Here is a 25555-nt window from a genome sequence, read left to right as displayed (position 1 = left end):
TTGGGAAAACAAAAAGGTGTTTCTGTCTTATTTATATTTAAATCTTCCATAAGGAAAACAGTCTTTTATTTCTACAGTTAATATTAATATTAAGGGCATTTAAGCCACGAGATGGCTCAGTGGAGCTTGCTGTTCATTCCCCGGGAACTAGATGGTGGAAGGAGAGATCCAACTCCCCTGTGACCTCCATAGCAAGACTGTTGCACACACAAACTAAAACTGAAAAATAAAATGTGGGACCAGGATGGTGGCACATGCCTTTAATCCCTGTGCTCACAATGCTAAGGCAGAGGTAGGCAGATTTCGTGAGTTTGAGGCCAGCCTGGTCTATATAGTAAGTTCTAGTATAGCTGGAGTTATGTAGAAACACCTTGTCTCAAAACAAACAAACAAATAACTAACTGAATTGAAGAGATGGCTCATTGGTTAAGAACACTGGTTGCTCTTACAGAAAATCTAAGTTCAGTTCTCAGCACTATGTGGTGGCTCATAACCATCCATAGCTACAGCTCCAGAGGACTCAATGCCTTCTTCTTACCTCCCGGGCCACCAGTCAGTGGTGCACACACATACATGAAGACATTCATACACATAAAACCACCACAAAGAAATGCCTAGAGAGAATGCCCAATGGGGGCATGTATTTCAGCATGTATCACGACAAAGTCCCTGAACCCAACAACGAAGTCCACTAGGAGGCACTGTCCGAGCCCACAACTGACTCAGTTTCCCAGTTTGAACCTGAAGTCTATTCTGAGTCAATAGAGTTCAAGCTTGTTTGCTCCAAGTCTGTGAGAAAGTACTGATTAGCCTGCAGAGTCTCCTTGAAGGGCTGTGAGAAAGTCCTGATTAACCCACAGGAAGGAACACACTATCTAGCTAGATGTAGGCTGCTGATGCCAGCCGGAGGTACATTGAGATAGAAAAAGAAACTGCCTGCTCCTTGACTCAAGGCAGGATAGATAGTGACTGAATGCCTGTGCTGTGCATTGTTCTACCTCTGTCCTTCAAAACTGTATATAAGCTGGCTGTAAAATAAACTTGGGGCTGTCTGGCATTGACTGGGAGACCTCTCGACTCTTTTCTGTCTTCTTCATTGTCTCTTCAATCCACATGCCTCTACCCAGCTACCCAGCTGACTGTCGGCAGGCCTGACAAGGCACTTAAAGTGATTTTCAGTTGCACAATGAAACACTGTCAAGGTCAGAGTCCTGTGATTGCTAAGTTTTTTGTTTTTTTGTTTTGTTTTGTTTTTCAAGACAGGGTTTCTCTGTGTAGTCCTGGCTGTCCTGGAACTTACTCTGTAGACCAGGCTGGCCTCTGCTTCCCATGTGCCACCATGAAGGGCCACTAACCGTGATTGTCAACTTGAGATTTAGACTCACAAGACATATCTCTGGGAGTCTGGGGGTGAGAGAATAAGGTATTTCCACACACCTTGAACTCAAAAAGAGCATGTTGGTGGGGTTGGGGGCTACTGGACAAGGGACACCTGTGGATTCAATACTGAAGAGCACTTGCTATTTTTACAGAGGACCCAGGTTATTCCCAACACCCACATGGTGGCTCACGATCATCCGTAAGCAAATGTGGTGTATATATACATGCAGGCAAAACACTCGTACACATAAATCTAGAAAAAAAATTCTAAGCAAGCTAAGCACTTGCATTCATCTTTCTGCTTCCCGACTGCAGACTCAACGTGACCAGCAGCTTCATAAACCTTTTGCCATTCCTGTCCTGCCAAAGTGTACCCTCAAACTATGAACCATATTGAACTCCACAGCAGGATAGAAAGATAGGGAACCTCAGTGGCCCAGGAGAAAAGGCTTGGAGACCTCATGCTTTTAATGCCCACATAGGCAGACTTCAGACTCCACTGAGAAGGACCTAACAGCTCATAAAAAATGTGTTTTCCAAAAGACAACTTGTCAAAGTCAGCAAGTAAACTATTTTCAGGACAAGGACGGCTCAGCGCTTGAGAGCACTGGCTACTCTAATAGTGGACCGGGTTCTGTTCTCAGCACCCACACGATGGCTCACAACCATTTGGAAACTCTTGTTTCAGGGGCTGCAATCTTTCTTCAGACCTCAAAGACACCAGGCACATAGCTGGTACATGTACACATGTGGGGCAAAACACCCAGGCACATGAAATGAAACAACCTAACAAAACTCTGCAAATAAATTGCTCTGCCTGTGCCAGCTGACACTTTTCCAGCAGCCATCTCCATCAAGGATGTCAACAGCGATTAGGCTGTGCTCACTTGGGCTTTAAAGACGTATAACCTTATGTTCCCGGCACGATCTCTTCTGTATCTAAGTGATTCTCCTTGTAAACCACCAGACAACTTCATTTACTGAGAAAAATTCTTTTAACTTTGTTTTTTCTTTTGTTTTTTTTTGAGACAGGGTTTCTCTGTGTAACAGTCCTGGCTGTCCTGGAACTCACTCTGTAGACCAGGCTGGCCTCGAACTCAGAGATCTACCTGCTTCAGCCTCCTGAGTTGCTGGGATTAAAGGTGTGGACAATCACGCCGTCTATAAAATTCTTTAACTCTTAACCTTGTTACAAATGACACTTTGGGGGCAATGTTAGAAAAGAGTTGCTTTCTTAATCTTTTCGGCTGTAACTTGAAAGCCATCAAGATCCCATAAGTACTCACTGTAAGAACCTGTGACTCTCCCCTAGACACCCACATTCCTCCTATCAGGCCCATTTTCCCCTTTCTCTCTTAGAGCATTCATTTCTATTTGTAATAAATCCAACTCTGGCTCCCTCTGAAGTCCTTGTGATGCCAGGACTCACAGTCTGGCCTGGGGGGAGGTCTCTGAAGAGGACCTCGGGCAACTGCTGATGTGGGGCTGTGTTCCAACCATAGTGACAAACCCTTCAAGCTGCTGTTCTAAGGTGTTTGGTCATGCAGCTCCTATTTGCCATGCTGAAGGTTGTTCATGAGCATGTTTACAAGAGCGTGCTCTATAAAAAGCCAAAGGAAAAAACCACCTTTAAAGTTAAAAATGGCACTTTCATTAACTTTAAAAATTAAGGTATTTTGAAACTATGTTAACAGAAAAACTTTATAGCCATGTAAAGTGAAAATGGATTAAAATGTTAATGTAACAATTATATTTTAAAAAAAACCTAAGGAAACAAGGAAAACTATAAGATTACATTCCTACATGAATTCTGATGTTTAAGATCAAAGTATTGTTTTCAATTATGTGCAGACTGAACAATCTGGGTCAATAAAAATAAGAACAGTTACTAAAAGGCTTCCAGAATATACTATATTCATAGGTTATCTCTCCAATATGAATTCTCTTCAGATGAACAAGCTGTCATCAACAAGTAAACTGTTTCTACATTCTTCAGTCTAGAGGGATTTTAAAGGTAGATTCTCTGATTGTTTTGAGTCTTCACATACATCTTGTATGTTTTTGTTTATCACCAATATAAGTTTTGATGCTGAATAAGTTGCGCGTCATAGTTAAAGTTCTTTCCACAGTCCTCATATTTATAGGCTTTCTTACCAGCATGAATCCTGTGATGACTGATGAGCTGTGAGCTCTGAGAATAGGCTTTCCCACAAATCTTACATTCATAGGGTTTCTCTCCAGTATGAATTCTCTGATGTCTAGTGAGGTCAGAGCCAGACCGGAAAGCCTTTTCACATTCCTTACATTCATAGGGTTTTTCACCAGTATGTATTCTTTGATGTTTAATGAGCTGTGAACTCTGACTAAAGGCATTGCCACATTCCTTACATTCATACGGTTTCTCTCCAGTGTGAATTCTCTGATGTTGAGTAAAATTTGAACCACTACTAAAAGCCTTCCCACATTCTTTGCATTCATAAGGCTTCTCACCAGTGTGAATTCTCTGATGGCGAGTAAAATTTGAACCACTGCTAAAGGCTTTTCCACAGTCCTTACATTCATAGGGTTTCTCACCTGTGTGAATTCTGTGATGTCGTGTTAGGTCTGAACCACAAATAAACGTTTTTCCACATTCCTTACATTCAAAGGGTTTCTTTCCAGTGTGAATTTTGTGATGATGAGTAAGTCCTGAGGGGTGTCTAAAGGTCTTGCCACAGTCCTTACATTCATATGGCTTCTCAGTGGTACGAATAATTTGATGGGTAGTAAACTGTGAGCCATGTTTATAGTGTTTCCTATTTTCTTTACTTGCACAATATTTCTCTTTATTCTTAATAATTTGCTGTAGCCTGAAGGATGGATACTGATTGTGAGTGGGCGTGTCTTCACGATTGATTATCAGTTCACTGAATTGTCTCTCCTGAGATCCAGGCTGTCTTGAACACTGGCCATTCCATTCCCAGGCACCTCGGGGACTAGAGCACTGAAGGTCCTGTCTTGTGAGTTTCCTTATTATCTCCCACTGTGCTGACTCTATTTCATAAAGTTCCTTCTTCAAAAACAATTTCTGGGCCTCACATCTTGATTCCAGGACTAAAAGAAAATACACAAGTGATCACTCACATTTTTATTATTTGGGAGACACGGAAATTAAATTAGAATAATACAAGCACAGGAGAACTAAGTGATTTTTTGAAACTAGATGTCAGTCAGCTGGGTGAGATGGCATACATTGATAACCTCAGCATTCAGGAAATGAAGACAGGAAGGGTCAGGAGTTCAAAGTCATCCTGAGTTTGAAGCCAGTTGGATTTTATGAGAATCTGTATTAAGAATAAAAAAAAAAATAAAAAATAAAAATAAATAAATAAATAAAAAATCTGAGGCTGGAAATACGGCTCAGTGGTTAAGAACACTTGTGGTTCTTACAGAGGATCCAGGTTCTGTTGCCAGTGCCCGCATGATAGTTACAACTTCTTGTAACCCTAGTTCTAGGGTAAAAAGAGGCATGCACATGGTACACATACATACAGGTAGGTTAAACCACACACACACACACACACACACACACACACACACACACACACACACACACAATTAAAAGATTAAATAAAAATATTGAAGTTGAATGTGGTGGTGGGACATCTTTGGTTCCAGCACTGGGGAGGCAGAAGCAGAAAAACCTGTTGTTTTAATTTCAGCACTGTGGCTGCACCTTAATCTACTGATATTCCAGCCAGCAATTGTGACTAGGAAGTTACCAGCCTGCTTCTCTGGCAGTGGCCCAGCTGCTCATGCCACAGCCTGGCGGGAATTCTGTTCCCATAGGCACCAGCTCTGTTGCTGCCACTAAAGGTAGCTTTAACTAAGTCCCTATCTTTCTACTTATAAATAAGACTTGAGAGTCGAAGGCTGGGGTGAAAACCTGCTAGCTCAGAGAGGCTGAGTAACAACTAGCTGACCTCCTTTCCTTGTGGCATCTCCGAAAAGGAGCGTCCTTCCGCTCAGCCAAACAAACACCCACACCACTCCACATCCTTCCCCACTACTCCTGGTGCATCCCTATCTCTTCCAGAAGCCCTCTGATGCTCTATGATTACTTTCTGTCAACTAGTTGCTAACTCAGCCCCCTGACCCATAGTTAATTTTATTTAATTAACCCAAATGCAAACTCTGGGTTCAGTGTGATAGAATATCCCCCAGCACAAATCTCTGAGTTCAAGGATAGCCTGGTCTACACAGAGAAACCCTGTGTCGAGAAATTAAAAAAAAAAAAAAAATCAATAAAGGGGTCAGAGAGATGGCTCAGCAGTTAAGAGCACTTGTTGCTCTTGCAGAGGACCCGGGTTCCATTCCCAGTACACACGAGGTGGTTCACAACTGTCCAGTTCTAGAGGATCCAGTGCCCTCTTCTGACCTCTGTGGGCACCAGGCATGTACATCGTGCACATACATGGGAAGCAAAACAGTCATACAAATCAATACTTTAAATTTTTTTTAAATCAATAAATAAAATAGACGAGAAAGCCAGGTGTGGTGGCTCATGTTTGTAATCTCAGGACTCCTGAGGCTGAGAAAAGAGTTGTTGTGAGTTCAAGCAAGTCTGAGCTACACTGTGAGTTTTAAGCCAGCCTGGGTTATAAAACAAAACTCTGTCTCAATAAAACAAAATGAGAAAATAAGAGATGATAGGATGATTGCATAGGAAAGCCTATGTGAACTATGTGGTATGTAGTAGGTAATTAATACTATTGTGGAATAAAATTCTTAACTAAGTCAGGAATAACTCCACTTCCAAGGATCAGATACCCTCTTCTGGCCTCCATGGGCACTATATGCACATGGCAAACATACATGCAGACAAACCCCCTCAACACACACACACATTCTGTGAGCTCTAGGCTACTGATCTACACAGAGTAACAGGACAGACAGAACTACGTACAGAGACCTTACCTTGAAAAAAATATACATATATATATATATATATATATATATATACACACACACACACACACACATACACACACACATATATATGTATATACATATATATATAATTCTTTTCTCAGTCATGTCAGTGATCAAATAAGTGAGAGAATACAAATGAAGGTGTGACACCTAAAAAAACCTCCCTATAAACATGAGCAAAATGACAGAAACATCTGTTTGAACCACTATTTGTCTGTGGAAACAGCGTCTCAGGCCTGGGTAACCTAGGCAAGAGCTAACAGCACCAGGATGGGGCACAGACATAACATGCACTGGCAAGCTGGGCGGTGGTGGCGCACGCCTTTAATCCCAGCCCTGGGGAGGCAGAGCCAGGCGGATCTCTGTAAGTTCGAGGCCAGCCTGGGCTACCAAGTGAGTTCCAGGAGAGGCGCAAAGCTACACAGAGAAACCCTGTCTCTAAAAACCAAAAAAAAAAAAAAAAAAAAAAAAAAAAAAAAATGCACTGGCAAACCCGACGGCACAGGTCTCTGGGAGGAAGAAAGGTGGAGTCAGGGGAGACCCAGCCAGGTGCTGAGGGACCAGGCTGTGTAGAAAATGAGGTAACAAGCCATGGGCCACATGGCAGAAGGTCAATAAGAAATATGGCTTAATTTAAGTGTAAGAGTTAGCTAGTTACAAGCCTACGCTATCAACCGAGCATTTATAATTTATATTAAGCCTCTGAGATATTATTTTGGAGCAGACTGTTGGGACAGGAAAACTCCGCCTACGCCTTCAGTGGTGTGTGGGGGGTTGTCCTTTAATTGGGGAAGATAGACGACACAGGAGAGAAAGGGAGGATGCGTCGGAATATTTGTCCAAATATGCAAAGATGTGTTACATTTGTTTATGTTGCAGAATATTTGTTTAACTATGCAAAGATGTGTTGCATTTGTTTAACTATCTAGAGATGTGTTGGATTTGCTTAATTATGTAAAGGTTTGTTGCTATTTCACCTTGCCTGCCTAAGGCACCTGATTGGTATAATAAAAAGCTGAATGGCCAATAGTGAGGGAGGAGGTATAGATGGGACTTCTGGGCAGGGAGGGTAAGGAGGAGGAGGAACTTAGAGGCAGGGGCAGGGTTGGGTGGGTGGTGGTGGTGGGGTGATGCCAGGGCCAATCAGCCAGAGGAAGCAGGAAAGTAGGACATACAGATAAAAGTAAGGCAAAACCCCCCGAGGCAAAGCGTAGATAAATAGAAACAGGTTAAATTAAGTTAAAAGAGCTAGTGGGACAAGCCTAAGCTAAGGCCAAGCTTTCATAATTAATAATAAGTCTCTGTGTCTTTATTTGGGAGCTGATTGGCAGTCCACAAAGAAAATTTGAACTACAGCGGAAGGATAAGTAATACTAAGGACATTTGAAAAAGCTATAGAAAATCATTTTTAAGTGTATGTGCATTTACACACATACACATCACACCTAGACCTAAATTTCACTATTTTGGGGGAGGTGGAGCAGACCTCAGAGATTAGTTGTGAAAGCCACTGCCATCTACAGCCTCACACCTCACCTCTCAGACTTGAGGTCTAGAGGCTTGTTGTCTGTGACCACATTCATCCCTGACCCCAGGCACAGGGCCGAGAACAGGGCCCCAAAATGACAGTTTCTACGGCAGCCTCTGGGCCAGTGCTTGCCATGGTAGGACAGCACTGAATTTGACATGGCTGCAGTTTATTTTTTAACTTCTGTAGTTCCTACCTGAGAACTGTACACATTAAGAGAAACAGTAAATAATATTTAAAAGTATGGATGAGCCAGGAGGTGGTGGCACATGCCTTTAATCCCAGCACTTGGGAGGCAGAGGCAGGTGGATCTTTGTGAGTTCAAGGTGTGCCTGGTCCACAGAGCGAGTTCCATGACAAGTGAGGGCTGTTACACAGAGTAACCCTGTCTTGACAAACCCCCCCCCAAAAAAAAAAAATTAAAAATTAATATATATATATATATATAAAATATATATTATATGTATGTATACAGATGAATCAAGGAGGGCGTGGAACTTCAGAATAAAAACAAAACAAACAAAGAACCTAGTTAACAAAACAAGTCTGACAGAACTGCAGGTCAGTGGTTGTGGTAGTTTGAATGTAATTGGCCCCATAATCTCATAGGGAGTGGCACTATTAGGAGGTGTGGCTTTGGCTTTATTGGAGGAAGTGTGGCACTACAGAGGTGGGCTTTGAGGTCTCATACATGCTCAAGCCATGCCCAGTGCTTCAGTTCACTTCCTGTTGCCTGCTGATCAAAATGTAGGACTCTCAGCTCTAGCACCACATCTGTCTGCACACCCAGCTGCCATGCTCCCTGCCATGATGATAATGGACTAAACCTCAGGACTGTAAGCTGCACCTCAATTAAATGTTTTCCTTTATAAGAGTTGCCATGGTCATGGTGTCTCTTCACAGCTACAGAAACCTAAGTGAGTGGCACAGGCCCCGGGCTAATCCCCAGGAGGGAGTGAAGGAGGGAAGAAAGGGCTGTCTGATCTTTGACAACGCAGGAAGATGCATATTCCAGTATTTAGACAGAAGATATGCAAAGAGAAGCGCTGGAAATCGGACCAGACTGCCGCTCAGGCATGGCACCTGCAGACTCCTCTCTGGCCTCACAGATACTGACAGGCACCTACGGAGGGCAAGATCTGTGAACAAAGCAAACAGCTTCCAGGACTTGGACTTCTCGTCTGGAGAAGTGCGTTTGCAGGCTTGAACACACCAAAGGACCTACTGGTAGCCACACTTCCCTTCCACCACTGCCTGATGGGAAATTAGAGGCCCTGTCTTCAGGCTCTTGCTGAACCCTTCCCTCTTCCTCAGAGGTCTGTAAGAGCAACCCAGATCTTTAGTTCCCCTTATGCTGTCTGTGATGCTGGGGCCTGGAGTGTCCCTCAGCCACACTGTTGTCTGTCTGTCCATGTGTAATAACGCTTCTAATAAACATCTCACTTGCTACACACAATCCATCCAAGTGTCCCCCTTGAGCCCCACATCTAAGACCTCTCAAGAAGCTTGGCAGGAACTGGATCCAAAGTACACATACAGGAAGGGTGACAGAGGGGCGAAGGACACCTCTGAAACAGGAGGGAGACTCAAAATGCCTCCGGAACTCCATGCAGCTTTTTCCTTCTTTCCCTTTTGGGGTTTTTAAGACAGGACTGTAGCCCTGGCTGGCCTTGAACTCACAAAGATCCACCTGCCTCTGCCTCCAGAGAGCTAGGATTAAAGGTGTGCACCACCATGCCCAGCTCTCAATGGTTTCTTCAAAAGCGGGTGAGCATCTCATACTTGGAGGAAGGGAGGAAACAGACCTACCAATGGGCAAATCAGTATGAATATCCTTACCCATTGAAAGCAGGTTACTATAATTCTCCAACATCACATCTCTGTACAAATCTCTCTGCTCCTCAGTCAGGCATTCCCACTCTTCCTGAGAAAAGTCTATGTACACATCTCGGAACAGCACTGACACCTGAAACAATAACCACATATTGCTCAATTAATAATAATAAAATAAAGTGTTTCTGTGCAGGAAAAGTAACAGAAGAGGAATAAGTTAGAACATGCTAAAAGTAGTGAGTATGAATGTCTGGAATCCTAGGGAAGGCCTGTGAGCAAACCACTGTGCTTCCATGTCACTGTTTCCTTCAGACAAAGCCATCTGGGCTTAATGAATTCTTCCATTATCCCCATGAGGCTGGGAAGGCACAGAATCCAGCTGGGAGGATGTCTGTATTAAAGGAAATGATTTATACAAAGCCTCATGGTATTCTCACCATGTGGTCCTCTAGTCTCAAAGAGCCAAGAGTATAATTTAGGATAGAAGAGAAAGACAGGACATTAGAAGCCTCCAGATACAGCGGGTTATATAAATGCAGCGAGAACCAGAGGATAATGGAATTCCTAACACTTCTGAACACAAGGAACAGAACAATTCTTCACTAACCCAGTGGAGAAAAATAAATTCTGACCTACGATTCTGTAACGAAACTATTTTCTGCTCTGAGTGTACATTCCCAGACGTAGAAGGACTCCAGTACAAGTTCCTAGGAAACTACTGGAGGATGTGGGAGTAAGCCAGAAAGAGCCATGGGATGCCGGAAACAGTTCAAAGTCGACGGGATAATAGTAGAGGAAAATCCAAGGGAAAGAGTAAGTTTCAGGAACGTGCTGGCAGGCTAGAGAGGATCTAGATCAGATGGGAACGAGGGCACAAAGGGATGGGGAGGGCGTCTCTACGTCCAAAAGAAACTGATGTGTCTCAAAAAAACCAAAACCAAAACCAAAAAGGGAAGAACTCACTGACTGATGTGTGGCAATGATGCTATTGAACTTGGGAGTCACAGCCTGTGCGCCAAGCCAGGTTCACTCACCCATCCTCAATAAGTCAATTAGAGTAGCCAAAGGAACAGTGGGAAGGGGAATGCTGGGCATGGTGGCGCATTCATTTCATCCCAGCGCTCGGCAGGCAGACCTCCGTGAGTTTGAGGCCAGCCTGGTCTACAGAGTGAGACACATTTAAAAAGGGGGGGAGGGGAGGACCCTGGTTCCATTCCCATCACCAACACTGGGGCTCACACCATCTGTAAATACAGTCCCAGGGGATCTGACACCCTCTTCAGGCCTCTAAAGGTACTGTATACATGTGGTGCATGGGTACAGTTACAGGTAAAACACCCATATGCATAAGATTAAAAAATAATAATAAAAAGCTCTCGAGATGCCCCCCTCCAAAAAAACTAGTGATATTACAGACAGTTAAGTTTTCATGGATGCTCATCAGAATGTCGGAGTTTTGACCATCTAGCAGTCATACTTCCAAACCCAAAAGGCTTATCAACCGGGAGACATGCCAGGTTCTAAGACTGAAACTGAGCAAAACTATCACACTTATTTTTTCTTTATTCTTTTTTGTTTGGGACAGGATCTCACTGGGTATCCCTGGCTAGCCTGGAACTCACTATGTAGACCAGGCCAGCCTTGAACTCTTCCTGCTTCTGCCTCCCGAGTGCTGGAATCAAAGACGTGCACCACCATGTTTTGGTTGTGAGCCTGGCCTTTAAAAAAGTTGAACCCCCAAAGTTTTTTCAATTAGTCTATTAGAGACCCTCTCCTGTAGTTCTCAACCTGTGGGTTGCAACCCCTTTGGGGGGAAATCGTCGAATGACCCTCTCACAGGGGTCACCTAAGAGCATCAGAAAACAAAAATATTTAATTTTGATTCATAACAGTAGCAAAATTACAGTTATGAAGTAGCAGCAAAAATAACTTCATGGTTGGGGGTCAGCACAATGTGAGGAACTGTGTTAAAGGGGGAAGCATCAGAAAGGCTGAGAACCGCTGCTCTAGGGCAAGGTGAGACTGTGCAGGCTCTGCTCATAAATTGAAAGGTTTCCTGTTTAACACCACCCAAAACATCATCAGGATGAAGAAATCGGACATTTATTTGTACTAGAGACAAGAATGACTCAATTTGAATACAAAAAACACACCTCACCTGAGCCATGGCTTTGCTATGTGCAGCTCCTCTGCGCAGTTCTTCAGTAACAGAGCAGAACTAGGAGAGGCAAAGACAACAGTGAGACCGCACTTGACACAGTCCCAAACAGTCACTCCCCATGAACTCACCCCACACATCGAGGGGCTACAAAGATCTCAACATCCCCAACTTCAGAAAGTCAGGCTCTGGAATGGAACAGGAGGGCTTTGGGCAAGATGGCTCATGTGCACATAAGCATCTCCACGAAGATACACAATTCTTTTATAAACTAAAGCATGATGGCACGTGCCTGAAATCTCAGTACTCATGAGACTGAGGCAGTAAAACTGCCACAGGTTTGAGGCCAGTCAGGCCCACATAGAGACTGATCTCTCTACCTCAACCTGCCCCCCTCACCCTCTGGTTTTGTGAGACAAGGTCTCTCTACACAGCTCTGGCTGTGCTGGAACTCACTATGTAAACTGGTCTTAAACTCACAGAGATCCACCTGCCTCGGCCTCCAGAGCACCAGGCTTAAAAATAAATCTTTTTCTTAAATCACATTTTAAACCTATTTATTTATTTATTTATTCATTCATTCATTCATTCATTTGTTATTAAGGATATGGAGCACTTCTCTGCTATATGTGCACTCGCTCTGGTATATTTTGCATCAGTTAGTAAAGTGGAATACATGACTCAGTACTTGCACTAGTAGAAACTGAAGTTCCTATATCCTATTGTAAAAGGAATTATAATAAGTCTGGGGTAGTGGTGGTACTCGGGAGGCAGAGGCAGGTGGATCTGTGAGTTTGAGGCCAGCCTGGTCTACATAGCAAGTTCCAGGCCAGCCAGGGTTATACAGTCTCCAAAAAATAAATTAAAAAATTAAAACAGTCACGGCAGTATGTTTATAGGATTAAAAATGAGAAATACTCAAATGTCTACTATTAATGACGAGATGAATACGTGCAGTATACTTCAGATCCCGGAATACCAAACGGCAAAACAACTTGGTAAGCCGCTATCCTACTTAACAGGGATGAGTTCCACACAGGTGTACAAATAAACATAATAAAACACAAAGGAGAGCGTGCTAGCACTCACGTGAAGTTCTAAAACGAGGAAAAGCTAAAATACAACGCACGCAGAGATATACATCCGAAACTTCACACACCCACACCCCACAGACCCACAGTAGCGACATTCAACTATAGGCAACCAGCCTACGCGAAGCCAAGAGAACTCCACTCTCGGGGACTCAGAAGGTAACAAACACAACCGTACTTTTACCACGAGCACAGGATTCAAAGGTTTTCTGCCTGTACTGTGCTGCACATAGTCACAACATCACAGATCGCACGCCACCACAGGGACAGAACACTCAACCAGTCACAAGCTCCCCACATCCACACAATATCCACACAATACCGCACGTGGTCCCCAGCTCGCCCGCTCTCACTCACCAAGGGATGGTGCCCACCACGGTGTTATCAGAAACAGATGCTCATCACAAACGCAGCCCCTTAGCACCGCGCCATCACTGCTCACAAACTAACCGCGCAATTCCGACCTCAACTCCTCTGCCGCACAAAGCCCGGGCTCGCTGCTTGCCCCGCCCTCCTCTCGGGTTCCCCAACTCCGGCCTTCCAAGCTTCCCAAACCCTGCACCCTTCACTGCACCTCAGCAATTGCCAACTAAGCTCTGAAGTCCCGCCGGCGCATGACTTTCCCGCGAGAAGCCGAGGAGGCTTCTGGGAAACGTAGTCGGAGACACCGCCACGGACAAGATGGCTCCCGAAGAGCGGGATTTCTATGCACGTTCGGCTGAGGCGTGGCCAAAACGCAACCTGGAGGATTCATAGAACCCTGAATAATTATCCATCATTGCCTCAAAGACCAACTCCAAAAAGCTAGAAATTTTTTTTATTTCCCAGTCCTTCTGTATTATCTGAAGTCATGGACAGCATCAGGAAAAGGGCGGGGGAGCGGTAGGGGCGGAGTGTGATTTGCATAACAAGAGTATTCGCGCCGCTGAGGTTTCTGGGAAATGTAGTTAGCGCAATAGAAGAAAAAAACAAAAAAAGACGGATGGACTATTCAAAAGTGATCTCAATTCCTCAGAGAGCTAAGCCTTGGCGTGGTCACCTCTGGGGTGCTAGTGGCCCAAGAAGTGTGCAGGAGCAAATTTCCTGGGCGGACATATGGCTTGTTCTGGGAATAAATTTGGCTTGGTATTCTTTAGTGCTGAAGACTTAGATGTTGTGAGACCCAAAGCAGGTCCTCTAGGTTGAAAGGGTGAATATCAGGAACCAGGCTTGGATCTCCATATGCTGTAATCCTAGCACTCAGGTGATGCAGCAGGATCAGAAGCTCAAGGTCATCCTTGTCTACATAGGGATAGTTAGGTTAAAAGCAAGAACAATGAAACGCTTGGAGAAAGTATCTTTGTTAGAAGTTCTTTTCTTTCTCTTTTTAAATATGGAGCGCTTCACGAATTTTGGTGTCATCCTTGCGCAGGGGTCATGCTAATCTTCTCTGTATCGTTCCAATTTTAGTATATGTGCTGCTAAAGCAAGCACTATTTTCATAACTAATAAATATATCTTGTCTACAAATCAGTTGATCTGAAATAGATGGTTTAAATGACATTAAAGTTAAAACTCTAAATCTCTGTGTAATCAAGTTTTTCTCTTCAGAAAATAGGAATAACACAGCTTAACACACTTCTCTATTAACCACAATGGTCAGCTGAGAGCATTCTTCGTCCAGTGCTTCCCAAATCAGCCACAGTAGTCCTACTGATGGAGAAGGAATCTGAAGAAAGAAATGGATGTTATAAACTATTTACTAATAAACTTACTGGGAGACATGAAGGGAAAACCAAAGCAACCCCATTTCAAGCAAGCCCCTCACCCCAGCTTGAAACAGGCCTGAGTTTCAAAATTCTCAGAGCTGTTGACATAGGTCCCAGGACAAAGTCAGGATGTTTGAAGAGCCATCTGGTAGTAACTGATTAACCATAGAATGCCCCAATGCTGGAGATGGTCAACAAAGTCAGGATGTTTGAAGAGCCATCTGGTAGCAACTGATTAACCATAGAATACCCCAATGCTGGAGATGGTCAAAGTACAAAGTCAGGATGTTTGAAGCACTATCTGGTAACAATTGACTAACCACAGAATGCCCCAATGCCGGAGGTAGTCTATAAAGTTTGACAAACAACCGGTTAAAACTACAAAGTAAGATAACACAGAAATTCTGAAAAGCCCCTAAAACTTGAGCCAATCAGAATTGTACCAGTACTAGCGCCTCTAAATGATGTAACTTTATGTTTTTTGCCTTTAAAACCTGAGCTTGCAGAGGGGTGGGCACCTGCTCCAGCCTCTACTGCATTGGGTGGTTTGACGAGGTCCCTGCAGCGCAGCTTGACCTACTTCAATAAACCTTACTTTTGCATTTCGGTGAGTTTGTGTCTCTGGTGGTCTCTTTGGGGGTCTCGCGCCCAGGGCACAACAACGAAGTCACACGAAATAGAACTGAGCTAAGGAAGCACTGCCTCCAAAATATCCCAAAGATAAGTATTACAGTAACCAGGTCTGTTAGAGATAAGTGACATTTGGGATTGCTAGGTGTGGTGGTTTGAAAGAGAATGGCTCCCGTAGCCTCATATATTGGAGTTCCACCAGTTAGTGGACCGGCTTGGGAAAGGTAAGGAGGGAGAATTCCCACAAAGCTCTAGCCGGTTTGACTCTGGAGTGTTAGCACCTGGCTTTGATCTGCCTTTTGTGATTGTTACCCCGTCTCTGTGCCTTCTGTTTGAAGTCTTAGCTGAGCGTTTTCCTAGGGGATCAAAGCCTGTGCAAACTTAGTAACAACAGCCCAGAAAACTGTGGTATTATTACTGAGAATTTGCATTTGGCATTGTCTGTCTGCAGACTTAGATCAAAGACTATGGTATATGGAATTGACTTGTTAAATGTGTGATGTGTATAACAATAAAGGGGCCTTTTGCTCAGCAAGGGTGTCAGTCTGAAGAGGCAAATCCACCCTGCAGCTGGAAAAGGCTAAAAGTTCATCCTTGAGGTGCCTCTGTACTTCTTTTCACGGATCCACATGAATGTGAATCTACACGGATCCACACACTCACCCAGAATACAACAAGGTGTGGCCTTGGTGGAGGAGGTGTGTCACTGGGGGTGGGCTTTGAGGTTTCAAAAGCCCATACCAGGCCCAGTCAGTCTCAGTCTCCCACCCCCACCCACACCCCACACCCACCACTACCCCTACCTCCCACCCCCACCACCCAACCCCACCACCCCCACCCGTGGATCAGGATTTAAAGCCACACCTTCCTGCCTGCCACCATGCTCCCCACCATGATGACAATGGACTCACCCTCTGAAACTGTGAGCAAGCCCCCAACTAAAAACTTTCTTTTATAAGGGTTGCCTTGGTCATGGTGTCTCTTCACAGCCATAGAACGGTAACTAAGACACTAGGATAATGCTTCTGTAAATATTTGTTCAGCAGTATTGACTAGCCATTAGGCTCCATTACCCAGCAAACAGAGACAACCTGACTTACAGCCAGCCATTAGGCCCACTTCTGTATCAGAGAAGATTCCACTAACTGGCAGCTCCAGGGGACAACACAGGGCAACAGCCATTGTTAAGTCCCGGGCTGCCATAAGGCCCCCACCCCATTCTCAGCTTAAGAGAAGCGTAATTCTGCCAGTGGGCAGGATGACCCTAGGCAACAATTATTTGAAGAGAACAAAATGAGTCTCTGGCAGTGTCTTTGCTGAGGGGGTTGTTTCTTCTTTTATTATATTTTTGTTTAAGATACTGTTAAGTAAGTCTGTCATGGCAGCAGTGTCTGGGTCCCTAAGCCTGTCATAGCAACTGTGTGGTCAAGCTGTTTTGGGCCTCCCACAATACTATCTCACTTTACTTTAGCTAGCCTAGAAATCCCCTGTAGACCAGGTAGGCCTCAAATTTAGAGAGATCTACCTGTCTCTGTTTCCTGAATGCTGGAATTAAAGGAGCTTATTTTTCTATTTTCTGGGATGGGGTGGTTAAAACAGGGTCTCTCTAAATAGTCCTGACTCTCCTGGAACTTGATCCACAGACCAGGCTGGCCTCAAACTCATATATATCCACATGCCTCTATCTCCTGAGTGCTGGGATTAAAGGCATGTGACACCAACACTCAGCCCAAACATTTTTAAAAAATATTTATCTTATTTTTATAGGCTGGAGAGATGGCTCATCAGTTAAGAGCACTGGCTGTTCATCCAGAGGACCCTGGTTCAATTCCCAAATCCCAGGAGGATATGATGCCCTCTTATGGCCTCCTCAAACACTGCACACATACTATACACATGCATGCAGAAAAACACTCATAACATTCAATTAAAATAATGAAAAAAATTGAAGGTTGATTTTCTTTTTAGTTACCTGTATATATGTGTGTGTCCATATTTAGATATATGCATGTGTGAGTGTAAATAGCCACAGAGGCCAGGAATGGGTACTAGATACCTGGGAACTGGAGTCACAGGTAGTTGTGAGCCGCCTGACGTGGGTACTGGGGACAGAACTACTGTCCTGGACAAGAGAAGTACTTGCTCTTGACCACTGAGCCATCCCTCTAGCCTCTGTGACTTGAACTTTTCACCATTCTGCCTCAGCCTCCTGAATGCAGGATTTATAGGCATGTGCCTATGTTTGGGACTTCACAGCTTTTATACTAGAGGAACATATTCTATTTATACATTTTTTTTTTGAGACAGGGTTTCTTAGTCAGTTTTCTATTGCTTTCAAGAGACACCGTGACCATGGCAACTCATAAAAGAAAACATTTAACTGGGGCTTGCTTACAGTTTCAGAGGGTAAGTCCATTCTCATCATGGTGGGGAGTGTGGCGACATGCAGGCAGACATGTTGTCAGAGAAGTTGCTGTGGAACAATCCTTTTCTTTTTTAAAGATTTATTTATTTATGTATTATGTATACAGTGTTCTGCCTGCATGCCAGAAGAGGGCACCAGATCTCATTACAGATGGTTGTGATGAAAGACCCCCAGCCTCCCCGCCTAACATAGCTTAGCTCAGCTGTTTTTGAATAAAGCCTGAGAGGCACTGAGGAGTTCAGTTAACGGACATGGAATAAACAGAACATTTGTGGTTAGCCACCTGGCCCCAGAGCGAGGAACTAAAAGGTCAGAAAAACACCCTGTACCCTAGACAAAAGCTAGGCGTGGCGAGCTCGGGGAGAAACCACGAGCTGACCTGGGTTTGAACCTGGCCTCATTTGAATCATCCAATCAAAACCCTGTAACCAGGCTTCTTGCTTCTGTACCCGAGCTTCGGCTGCCCGACCCTATAAAAACCCTCTGCTCCAGCCCGTGGGCGCGCCAGTCCCTTGAGCTTCTTGAGAGACTGTGTCGCCCCGGGTACCCGTGTTCCCGAATAAAGCCTCTTGCTGTTTGCATCTGATTCGTGGTCTCGGTGTGATCCTTGGGCGAGGGTCTCTCCTGAGGGAAGACTGCCTTCAGGGGGTCTTTCATTTGGGGGCTCGTCTGGGATTAGAGACCCTCTGCCTCGGGACCACCGACCCACTGTCAGGAGGTAAGTTGGCCGGCCACTATCTGTCTTGTCCCAGTCTGTCTACTTGTCTTCCGTTTTCGTCGGGCGCCCTAATTCAGGTCTGAGTCGGTGGGGGCTGAAGGAGCTGACGAGCTCGGACTTCGCCCACCGAAACCCTGGAAGACGTTCCACGGGTCACTGAAGTCCCCTCTGGGGCACGGTTTTTCGGGGCCTCTCCCGTGTCAGAAGGATACGTGGTATTGGCAGGGGACGGAGATTGAGGTTCCTCCACATCCCCGTCTGAGTTTCTGCTTTCGGTTTTACGCCGAAGCCGCGCAGCGCGAATTTCTGTCGTCTGTCTTGTCTTTTTGTTTATCGTTACTTGTCTAACACTTCTTTATCTAGAGACCACCATGGGACAGACCGTCACCACCCCACTGAGCCTAACCACGGACCACTGGTCCGATGTTAAGGCCCGAGGAAACAATGAAGGTGTCATTGTCAAAAAGAAAAAAATGGATCACCCTCTGCGAGGCCGAATGGGTCATGATGAATGTTGGCTGGCCGCGAGAAGGATCCTTTAACCTCTCTCTTATTTCACAGGTGGAGGGCAAGGTTTTTGCCCCTAATCCTTATGGACACCCCGACCAGGTCCCATACATCGCCATCTGGAGATCTCTGGTCGAAAATCCATTTCCATGGGTCAAGCCTTTCCTTCCACAGCCCCCTCCAGTCTCTGGGCCCTCTGCACCCCTCAACCCGGACTCTTCCCTTTACCCTGTGCTCCCTCACAAGGAGACTCCCAAGCCCCCTGTCCTCTCCCCGGACCCTAACTCCCCTCTCATAGATCTCCTGGCAGAGGAGCCCCCTCCCTATCAGGCTGGACCCGTTTGGCGACCCGGCGGAGCGGCGGCCGCATTAGCGGCCGCGATCTGGCCGTTGGCAGATGCTAAGGTTTCCTCAACCAGCAGGACCTCAGATGAAGACAAGGAAGATGAGGTGTCGTCCCCCATTGCCGGCCGCCTCCGCGGCCGCCAGGAGGGACCCCCTACTGAGTCCCAAGCTTTCCCACTCAGAGAAGGGCCGAACCAACAACTCCAATATTGGCCTTTCTCTGCTTCAGACCTTTACAACTGGAAACAACATAACCCCCCTTTTTCCAGGGATCCTGTGGCATTGACTAACCTGATTGAATCCATCCTGGTGACTCACAGGCCGACTTGGGACGATTGTCAGCAGCTCCTGCAGACCCTCTTAACAGTAGAGGAAAAGCAGAGAGTTTTCCTGGAGGCCCGGAAGCAGGTTCCGGGCGATGACGGGAGGCCATCCCAACTCCCGAATGTCATCGATGCGGCTTTTCCCTTGACTCGCCCTAACTGGGATTTCAATACGCCTGAAGGGAGGGAGCATCTACGTCTCTATCGCCAGTTGCTCTTAGCGGGTCTCCGAGCGGCCGCTAGAAGGCCTACCAATTTGGCTCAGGTAAGGAATGTGATACAGGGAAAGGAAGAGACACCCGCTGCATTTCTAGAAAGATTGAAGGAAGCTTATAGGATGTATACTCCGTATGATCCGGAAGATCCAGGTCAGGCTCCAGGTATTATCCTATCATTTATCTATCAGTCTAGTTCAGACATCAGAGCCAAATTGCAGCGGTTGGAAGGTTTACAGGCGTTAGGGTTGCCAGACCTAGTGAAGGAAGCAGAGAAAGTATTCAATAAGAGAGAAACTCCTGAAGAGCGTGAGGAAAAGAGATGGCAGAAACAAGAGGAAAGGGATAGGAAACAGCATAGGGAGATAAAGAAAGTTCTGGCCGCCGTTGTATCTCAGGGACAGCGGAGAGAGGGAGACAGGTCGGGAGAACGAAGGAGGCCACCCCTAGATAAAGATCAATGTGCTTACTGCAAGGAGAAGGGACACTGGGCCCGAGAATGCCCCAAGAAGCCACAAGGACCCCGCCGGCCCAAGCCCAAGACCGTGGACCTCCTTAGTCTGGAGGACTAGGGGGGTCGAGGCCAGGAGCCCCCCCCTGAGCCTAGGATAACCCTCAAGATCGGGGGGCAGCCCGTGACCTTCCTGGTTGATACTGGTGCCGAACATTCAGTCCTAACTCATGCCGGAGTGCCTCTTAGCCGGCATTCTGCACTGGTGCAGGGGGCAACTGGAAACAAGAGATATTATTGGACTATCGAGAGAAAAGTCCAACTGGCTTCAGGGCAAGTAACTCACTCCTTTCTGCACATACCTGAATGCCCCCATCCGCTGTTAGGACGGGACCTACTAACCAAATTAAAAGCGCAAATCTATTTTGATGAGAAGGGACCGAGGGTCACGGGTCCTAAAGGAGACCCTCTACAAATCCTTGCCCTCAATTTAGAGGAAGAATACCGTTTGTTTGAGTCAGAACCCCCGGAGAAATCACCTGAGGAGCTACAGAACTGGTTGAGAGAGTTTCCTCGTGCCTGGGCAGAGACTGGGGGCCTGGGGTTGGCACGCGATCAGCCACCGCTGATGATCTCATTAAAGGCCTCCGCGACTCCCGTTTCAATTAGACAATACCCAATGTCACGGGAAGCTCATGAGGGAATCAAACCCCATATCCGGAGGCTCCTGGACCAAGGGGTGCTGAAGCCCTGTCAGTCCCCATGGAACACCCCTCTCTTGCCTGTTAGGAAACCGGGGACAGGGGACTACAGGCCAGTCCAGGATTTGAGAGAGGTCAATAAGCGGGTAGAGGACATACACCCCACGGTGCCTAACCCCTATAACCTTCTGAGCACCCTCCCACCGACCCACGTCTGGTACACGGTACTAGACCTGAAAGATGCCTTATTTTGTTTGAGACTACACCCTCAAAGTCAACTACTGTTCGCCTTTGAATGGAGGGACCCAGAACAAGGGCTCTCGGGACAACTAACCTGGACCCGGCTCCCTCAGGGCTTCAAAAATAGCCCAACCCTCTTTGATGAGGCCCTACATGCAGATTTGGCCGGGTTCCGGGTCGAGCACCCAACCCTGACCCTGCTCCAGTACGTGGATGACCTACTCCTGGCAGCCAGGAGTCGAACCGAGTGCCTGGAGGGCACTCGGGCCTTACTGGCCAGACTTGGACAGAAGGGATATAGAGCCTCGGCCAAGAAGGCTCAAATATGCCGAGACAAGGTTACCTACCTGGGCTACACCCTGAGCGGGGGGCAAAGGTGGCTAACAGAAGCAAGGAAGGAGACGATAATCTCCATCCCCCCTCCTCAGAACCCCCGCCAAGTTCGAGAGTTCCTGGGTACGGCTGGGTACTGCCACCTTTGGATTCCTGGCTTTGCCGAACTGGCAGCCCCATTATACCCCCTCACTAAACCAGGGGCCATGTTCCAATGGGAAGAGGAGCATCAGAAAGCATTCCAACAGATCAAGAAGGCCTTACTTGAGGCCCCGGCTCTGGGTCTGCCAGATCTTACCAAACCCTTTGAACTGTTTATAGATGAGAACTCGGGCTTTGCTAAAGGGGTGCTGGTGCAAAGACTGGGACCTTGGAGGAGACCTGTGGCGTACTTGTCCAAGAAGTTGGACTCGGTGGCTACAGGATGGCCTCCATGCCTCCGCATGGTGGCAGCCATTGCCATATTACTCAAGGATGCTGGGAAACTAACTTTGGGACAGCCGTTGACTGTGCTGGCTTCCCATGCAGTGGAGGCCGTGGTCCGCCAACCTCCGGACAGATGGCTTTCCAACGCCAGAATGACTTACTACCAGGCCTTACTACTGGACTCAGACCGGATAAAATTTGGACCGATAGTCTCCCTTAACCCTGCCACCTTGCTACCGCTACCTAGCCCCTCCAAGGAACATGACTGCCTCCAGATTCTAGCCGAAGTACATGGCACCCGCCCTGACCTGACAGATCAGCCGCTTAAGGACCCCGACGTTGTCTGGTACACAGATGGGAGCAGTTTTCTGGAAGAGGGGGAACGCAGAGCCGGGGCAGCTGTTACCACCGAATCAGAAGTGATATGGGCATCGTCGCTCCCGCCTGGGACATCGGCCCAACGTGCAGAACTGATTGCGCTTACGCAAGCCCTCCGGATGGCAGAAGGTAAGAAGCTCACAGTTTATACTGACAGCAGATACGCCTTCGCCACTGCACATGTCCACGGGGAAATCTACAGACGGAGGGGTCTGCTGACATCTGCGGGTAAGGAGATCAAGAACAAAAAAGAGATCCTAGACCTCTTAAAGGCCCTGTTCCTTCCGCTCCAACTCAGTATTATCCACTGCCCAGGGCATCAGAAGAACGACTCCGCGGCGGCCAGAGGGAATCAATTGGCGGACCTGACTGCCCGAACAGTAGCTTCCCAGCCAGTAGAGAGCAGCCAGTTGATGGCTATCCAAGAACCACAGTCTGAGAGAGACCCCATGCCCTATAGCCCAGAAGACCATGAGCTAGCAAAGAAAATGGGGGCGGGCTGGGAACAACGGAGGCAAGCCTATATATTAGGGGACCGGGTGGTCATGCCAACCTCCCATACCCGATATATGCTGAGATTCCTCCATGCGTTGACCCATTTGAGCAGAAACAAAATAAAGGCCCTATTAGACAGAGAAAACACCGGGACAGTACTACTGAACCAGGACCGGGTGCTTCAGCAGGTAACTTCTACCTGCCCAGCCTGTGCCCAGGTCAACGCAGGAAAAATTCATCTAAACAAAGGGGCCCGCCAAAGAGGCCATCGTCCTGGTGTACATTGGGAAATAGACTTTACAGAAATAAAACCCGGACTCTACGGGTACCGGTACCTCCTGGTCTTCGTGGACACCTTTTCAGGATGGATTGAGGCATTTCCAACCAAGAATGAAACGGCTAACGTGGTAACAAAGAAACTGTTGGAAGAGATCTTCCCCAGGTATGGGATGCCTCATATATTGGGGTCGGACAACGGGCCTGCCTTCGTCTCTCTGGTAAGTCAGAAAGTGGCCAAATTATTGGGGGTTAATTGGAAACTCCATTGCGCATACCGCCCCCAGAGTTCAGGACAGGTAGAGCGAGCTAATAGGACAATTAAGGAGACTTTAACCAAATTAACGCTTGCAACTGGCACTAGAGATTGGGTGCTCCTACTTCCCTTGGCTCTTTACCGAACCCGGAATACTCCTGGGCCGCACGGCCTAACCCCTTTTGAAATTCTATATGGGGCCCCACCTCCAGTCGTGAAATTTCTCCATCCTGATATCTCATCTTTTGCCACCAGCCCCACTTTAGAGGCACATCTACAGGCCCTCCAGCTGGTGCAGAAGGAGATCTGGAAACCCTGGCTAAAGCCTACCGAGAGCAGCTGGACAAGCCGGTGGTCCCCCACCCTTTCCAGGTTGGGGACTCCGTTTGGGTCCGGCGCCACCAGACTAAGAATCTAGAGTCACGGTGGAAGGGGCCCTACACTGTCTTGCTGACCACCCCCACTGCACTCAAGGTCGACGGGATTGCTGCATGGATCCACGCCTCTCATGTGAAGGCTGCCAGGGAGACCGACCCAGCAGGATCCAGAGAATCAACATGGACAGTGTACCGCACACAGAACCCCCTAAAAATAAGGTTGGTCCGCGGCTCCTCTTCCTCCCCCTCTTCTTGCTCTCTGTCTACCCCCAGGGGACTAGGGCGGCAGAGAGCCCGCACCTAGTCAAGAAACTCACTTGGCAGGTCATCTCACAAACTGGGGAAACGGTCTGGCAGACGACCGCCCTTCATACCCCCTTTACATGGTGGCCCCCCCTAACCCCTGACTTCTGTCAGTTGGCATTGAGTTCGGGACTCTGGGGGGTTGAGGGCATTAAGCTTGATGCCTTAAACTCCTCCACCCACCCGGGGGGGGGGGTGCATTGGCCGGATCCGGGATGCCATCACCCTCAAGCAAGATGTAGATTCGCCCAGTCGGACTTTTATGTCTGTCCGGGGGGATGGGAGGGGCTGGGCCCTCGCCAAGAAATGCGGGGGGGAAGGAGATTTCTTCTGCGCCCAATGGGGCTGAGAGACCACTGGCGCAGCATATTGGAGTCCTAGCTCCAGCTGGGACCTGATCCAGACCAATAGAGGTTTCAGGAAGGCTACAGGCGGGGGGTCTTGCTCAGCTGGGTCCACCGAGGTTAGCCGATTCGAGCCGGGGCTCTCACTCCCCCTAAATATAACTTTCACTGGCCCGGGGAAGGCTGATATAAACTGGCAACGGGGGCACACTTGGGGGCTCAGGTTATATGAAACCGGATATGATCGGGGCGTAAGATTCACTATCAAACTTAAGATTGAGGAGGCCTCCGCCCATATAGGCCCCAATCAGGTTCTCTCTGACCAGAAGCGCCCCTCCTTACCTGTTCCAGCACCCCCGAAGATTACCCCTCGACCCGGTTCGATTACCAGCCCAGGTATAACTCCGGCCACTACCAAACCGCCCCGGCCAGGAACCGGAGACCGGCTCTTGGGTCTGCTAGCAGGGGCTTACCAGGCCTTAAATGTATACTAACACTCACAGTCCCCCTTCGAGCCAATGTCTAGGGACAGCCCAACATAAGCTCACAATCTCAGAGGTGTCAGGACAAGGACTATGTCTAGGGAGCGTCCCCCGCACCCACCAACACCTGTGTAACCGCACCCTATCCATAAGCGCTGTCTCTGGTTATGTCACCGGCCCTAATGGTACCTATTGGGCATGTAATACTGGGCTCACCCCCTGCGTTTCAGCCTCAGCCCTCGATGCTACCTCTGATTTTTGTGTGCTCATCGAGTTGTATCCAAAGATTGTTTACCATACACCAGAGGAGATTTACCCACACTTTGAGATGAGACCCTATCGGTATAAGAGAGAGCCGGCGCCTCTCACTCTGGCCCTATTATTGGGGGGGCTGACTATGGGAGGAATAGCAGCAGGGGTAGGGACAGGCACCACTGCCCTAATGGAAACCCAACAATTCAGACAGCTCCAAGCGGCCATGAATCAGGACATTCGGGACCTAGAGGAATCAATAAGCGCCTTAGAAAAATCCCTGACCTCCCTCTCTGAAGTAGTGCTCCAGAACAGAAGGGGACTCGACATTCTATTCTTACAAGAGGGGGGGGTTATGTGCCGCCCTTA

The 25555-nt window shown here is 47.2% G+C and overlaps 2 protein-coding genes and 2 non-coding genes across 4 annotated transcripts in view; 1 reads left to right on the top strand and 3 right to left on the bottom strand.

Moving 5' to 3' along the window:
• The window catches only part of Zfp82 (ZFP82 zinc finger protein), a 30682-nt gene extending 17381 nt beyond the window's left edge, over positions 1-13301 (bottom strand). Inside the window, exons 1-4 of the mRNA XM_059275651.1 lie at positions 13140-13301; positions 11871-11930; positions 9719-9845; positions 3177-4473 (exon numbers count right to left, since the gene is read on the bottom strand). Of these exons, the coding sequence (XP_059131634.1) occupies positions 3449-4473; positions 9719-9845; positions 11871-11879 (1161 nt within the window). The 5' untranslated portion in view covers positions 11880-11930; positions 13140-13301 and the 3' untranslated portion in view covers positions 3177-3448. Of the gene's footprint in view, positions 4474-9718; positions 9846-11870; positions 11931-13139 lie in introns of the transcript that reaches the window.
• Positions 7913-8046, bottom strand: LOC131903207 (small nucleolar RNA SNORA5). Its single transcript, XR_009377452.1, has one exon. It is a non-coding gene; the product is annotated as a small nucleolar RNA SNORA5 (small nucleolar RNA).
• Positions 13302-14327: 1026 nt separating the features above from the next.
• Positions 14328-14434, bottom strand: LOC131902827 (U6 spliceosomal RNA). The gene has a single exon (XR_009377113.1). It is a non-coding gene; the product is annotated as a U6 spliceosomal RNA (small nuclear RNA).
• Positions 14435-18728: 4294 nt separating this feature from the next.
• On the top strand, positions 18729-24317 carry LOC131923773 (uncharacterized). The gene is given in 4 exon segments (XM_059278938.1): positions 18729-18949; positions 18951-19244; positions 19320-23739; positions 23742-24317. Coding segments are annotated over 4 exon segments (5178 nt in total). The 5' UTR covers positions 18729-18853; the 3' UTR covers positions 24110-24317.
• Positions 24318-25555: the final 1238 nt, after the last annotated feature.

Source organism: Peromyscus eremicus, chromosome 1, assembly GCF_949786415.1.
Source record: "Peromyscus eremicus chromosome 1, PerEre_H2_v1, whole genome shotgun sequence".
Lineage (NCBI taxonomy): Eukaryota > Metazoa > Chordata > Mammalia > Rodentia > Cricetidae > Peromyscus > Peromyscus eremicus.
This window is presented reverse-complemented; position numbering and strand designations above follow the sequence as displayed.